At 35.0% G+C, this 4795-nt stretch overlaps 1 protein-coding gene across 1 annotated transcript; it reads left to right on the forward strand.

Annotated features, from left to right (window-relative positions):
* The first annotated feature begins 553 nt into the window (after window positions 1–553).
* LOC113318778 (UDP-glucuronate 4-epimerase 1-like) lies at window positions 554–2286 on the forward strand. Its single transcript, XM_026567026.1, has one exon. The coding sequence runs from the start codon at window positions 749–751 to the stop codon at window positions 2063–2065; it is 1317 nt and encodes a 438-aa protein (XP_026422811.1). The 5' UTR covers window positions 554–748; the 3' UTR covers window positions 2066–2286.
* The last annotated feature ends 2509 nt before the right edge of the window (window positions 2287–4795 follow it).

The raw sequence follows: 4795 nt of genomic DNA on the forward strand, positions 1-4795 counted from the left end.
TTATGCCGCACGTATGAAACCAGGGATAAATCGGTAAATGATCACTTATAAGACAAATTTGGATCCTAGATTAGTATTTATTTCGGGTTGGACCCTCCTATAACTATTTATTTGGGCTTTGGACCAAATAACAAATTTTCCTTAAGAAAACTAATATCGGGTTGGGCTAGTTTATCTAATGACCCTATCCAACTCAGCTGATTCCAATCAAGATCGGTAAACCGGGAACCGAACTCGGATCGGACGGTTTATAACCGACCCAAACTGAAACTTCATACTAATTGGTGCAGCTAAAAAATAAACCGACATGTACGGTTCTCTAATCGGTAATGCTGAACACCGACCCGAACCGACCGTTGTGCACCCTTAAATTCTCGTTTGTAAATAGTCACACCAGCTACCCACGCCACACTGTCACAGTCACAAATCAAGGAAGAGGGCGCGTTTCTTAGTGTCTGCGTGTCTCATTTTCACCCAGATGTTTGTGGCAAAGATTGCAAAATCGAAGAAACAGAGAGAAAAGGACAAAACTGATGGTGGAAAAAGGAAAGGCCTTATATAACTCAACCTTTACATTCCTTGATTTAGCAGGTGCAGAAATAAGAAAAGAAAATTCGAAGCCCTCAATTTTGTCTCTGCATCTGTCTCTCTCTTCTTCATCATCACCATCAAAACAATTAATCTCTCATTTAATTCCACGCACACAAAGGAAGAGATTGATAATACTAAAAGAAACAAGCATCAAATTATGAGGTCGTTAGAAGATGAACTTTTCCCATCCACACCAGGAAAAGTGAAAATTGAAAGAACCCATACAATAAATCGTCAATTCTATAGATGTTTTGCATCAACCAGTACTATGTTCTTATGGGCATTATTTTTAATAGCACTAACAGCTTCGTATTTAAGTTTCCAGAGTTTTGTAGATTCAGGAAGTCGTTATTTCTCTGCGTCTTGGGGTGGTATTCAATGGGAAAAACAAGTTAGAAATTCTGCACAGATTTCAAGATCAGATGATATTAGAAATGGTGGTGGAAAAATGTCTGTTTTAGTTACTGGTGCTGCTGGTTTCGTTGGTTCACATGTTTCTCTTGCTTTAAAGAAGAGAGGAGATGGAGTTGTGGGTATTGATAATTTCAATAATTATTATGACCCAACTCTTAAGAAATCAAGAAAGAATCTTCTTAGCAAAAATGGGATTTTCATCGTTGAAGGAGATATAAATGATGCAAAATTGTTAGCTAAGTTATTCGATATCGTTGCGTTTACTCATGTTATGCATTTAGCAGCACAAGCAGGTGTAAGGTATGCAATGGAAAATCCTAATTCTTATATTCATAGTAACATTGCTGGTTTAGTTACTCTTTTAGAGACCTGCAAATCCGCAAATCCTCAACCTTCTATTGTTTGGGCCTCATCTAGTTCTGTATATGGGTTAAATGAAAAAGTACCATTTTCTGAATCGGATCGTACGGATCAACCTGCTAGTTTATATGCAGCAACAAAGAAAGCCGGTGAAGAGATTACTCATACCTATAATCATATTTATGGGTTGTCAATTACTGGGTTAAGATTCTTCACGGTATATGGTCCATGGGGAAGACCCGATATGGCTTATTTTTCATTTACCAGAAACATACTACAAGGGAAACCAATAACGGTTTACAGAGGGAAAAATCTTGTTGATTTAGCTAGAGATTTTACTTATATTGATGATATCGTCAAAGGTTGTTTGGGTTCACTGGATACATCAGGGAAAAGTACAGGAAGTGGTGGGAAAAAAACGGGTCCAGCTCCATACCGGATTTTTAATCTTGGTAACACATCTCCCGTTACGGTACCGACATTAGTATCGATCCTTGAAAGACATTTGAAAATGAAAGCAAAAAAGAATATCATCGATATGCCTGGTAATGGTGATGTACCATTTACTCATGCTAATATAAGTTCGGCAACCCATGAATTTGATTACAAACCTACCACTGATTTGCAAACAGGGTTGAAGAAATTCGTTAGATGGTATTTATCATATTATGGTTATAATCATGGAAAACCTATAAACTAAATTTCTTCTTTTTCTTTTTCATTATAAAATATTGAAAAGCAATGAAAAAAAAAACGAATTATACTTTTCTTGGGAGAGCAGGGAAAACACGCTATATAGTTTATTCCTCCCTCTGTCTTTCTCTCTATTTGTAGTTCTTTTTTTCTCCATTTGTGTTATTGTAACAAATGTAACCAAGAAACCTTTTATTTTAGAAAGAATTGAACGTTCTTGGTTTCTAATTTCATGTCGGATACTCTATTTTTTTTTTAGAAATAATGGATGTGACATGTGAGAAGAGCAAAAATGATAGTCGACTCTCTAACTTTGACTTGGTCGATATATTTTTCCAAGTTCAGGTCGAACTACCCTCACCGAATACATACAAATTCAGACTTAGTCGATATATTTTTTCGAGTTGAGGTCAAATTACCCTCATTAGATACATTCTGGATACAAAACTCAGCACCTATTTTCTAAGCAATCTCCCCATAAGTCCGCCACCATTCAAACTACACGTGACAACATTATATTTATGACCAAGAGAAAAAAAAATACATGAGTTTGTTTAAGAAGGATATGTATATCACCACCACCATTAACATGCTTACGAACGTTACGAGCATACACGACAGAGATTTCCTTTCCCCTTTACCAAAACTATTAATAAATTATTCGATTAAATTCTTGCTATAACTGTAACATCCTGAACTCCGTATTAGGGTAAATTCATATGGAGAACCGTACTCAAGACGTTATGGGTCGGAACTAGACATATGTATATATACCTTCCCTAATTTAATTTTATTACATCAAACATAACCGAACTTTATATATAACTTGAATTGAAATATATGAATTCATTAATCATTCTTAACAACATTTTCAACAAAAAATTTAATTAAAATTACATTTCAAGCAATACAAACAATAAGTTAACTTCTTAGTTTTCATTTCCACCTTCCATAAATATGTAAGAATGTCAATTTGGGTGAGATAACAGCTCAATAGAATTCATTCATGTTCTCAAGAGATGCGAAGAAAATATCATCAATCAAAGAGCATACAACGACTGAATACTACACAACTTCAAGGATTTACTTATATATATATATTCATCAAATAAGTCATTCATTTATCTTAATACAAGAGTTTTCTCAGCTCGTTCCTTGTCAATCCGCTTATCGGGGTCATTCCGATAGGTTGCACGAGTTTCCTTGGTTCGTGCACCTCCTTTCAAACAAGTATATCTATTTATTTATAAAATCATATTCTCATACAACAAACATCCTAATCGAAAGGAGAGGATACCAAGTACACCACCAATTTTTTCGTTTTGTAATCTATATGGACAAAACCTAATACAATTGCAAGTACACCAACTTAATGAACCTTGACAATATGTATATAGAGTGTATATCTCTATCTCTTCACAATCAGAAAGTATATATAATAGAGTCCGTGAACCTGATTGTTTAGAAGGGTACTTGGAATATCTCAAAAATCAATATCCAAGATCAACCTAGTCGTATCCAAATAATTGAATCTGAATTTTGTCAAGTATGAAACTTGTTATCTATTTTTCAAGATACGAATTCTACAAGAACGAGTCTCGTAATCGATCGCAATTGAGATGGAGTTATCTACTAGTGAAAACGTGGGGGTACCAAGTGCACCACTAATTCTTTCGTTCGGCAACCTATATGGACAAAACCTAATATAATTGCAAAAAGACCGACTTAATGATCCTTGACAATATATATATATATAGTTTATATCTCTACCTCTTCTCAATCAGTATGCATAAGACAATGAGTCCGTGAACCTGATTGTTAAGAGAAGTACTCGGACGATCTCAAAAATCAATATCATAGATCAATCTAGTCGTATCCAAATAATCCAATCGGAATTCTGCAAAGTAATTAAACTTGTTATCTATCTTTCGAGATACGAATTCTACAAGAAACAAGTCTCGTAATCGATTACAATTAGATGGATGTATCTACTAAGATTAAATACGTACAACTTGCGTAAATCCAATTATAAAGATAAACAATATAATGCAGGGAAAAAAGAAAAAAAAACACAAGACACCAGAAGTTTTGTTAAACCGCAACTGCTAAAAAACCATGGGACCTCGTCCAGATATGAACTCCAAACTGTATTAAGCAGCTGCATACACTATCCTATTATCAGACTTCGAACTGGAATGTAGTTGAAACTGAATCCACCCTCCAAGAAATTCATTTGCAGTCGCGCTCCTTATGTCTCTTAAACCTCGCAAGGCTCTATGCAATTGATTCTCTTAGTTGACGTACTTTACAGCCTAAGAGTTGCTTCAACCTCAGCGAAGACTTTTGATACCAATCTGCCTCTAACAGATAAGCCTATTTGATTTCCCTTTAGATCAATGATCAAGGCTTGAAAATCTGTTTGCAATAGACAAAGCTAAAAAAACCTCACAATCCGAGACATTTACACTCACTTACATGAGAATCCTGGATCTTTTACCACCTCCCAAGAACAATCTTCAAAAGATCACTCAAGATCAATTTTCAGATATCTATCTTGAGGAATCACAAAGTCTGAGACAAAGTGAACTTTGCGATTTCTATCTATCTTTCCTGAAAGAGATTACGAAAACCTCAGTAACAGAAAAGCAATATCAAGGTAAAGATAGTCAGACCTGAATTAACGAATCCCTAAAGAATAATATTTTAGTCGTAAAGATAACTATGTTTCCCAGAGGAA

The sequence above is a fragment of the Papaver somniferum genome, chromosome 10 (genome assembly GCF_003573695.1).
Source record: "Papaver somniferum cultivar HN1 chromosome 10, ASM357369v1, whole genome shotgun sequence".
NCBI classification, from domain to species: Eukaryota; Viridiplantae; Streptophyta; class Magnoliopsida; order Ranunculales; family Papaveraceae; genus Papaver; species Papaver somniferum.

Coding starts and splice junctions, on each gene's coding strand:
- LOC113318778 (XM_026567026.1), top strand. CDS start 749: ATGAGGTCGTTAGAAGATGAACTTTTCCCATCCACACCAGGAAAAGTG.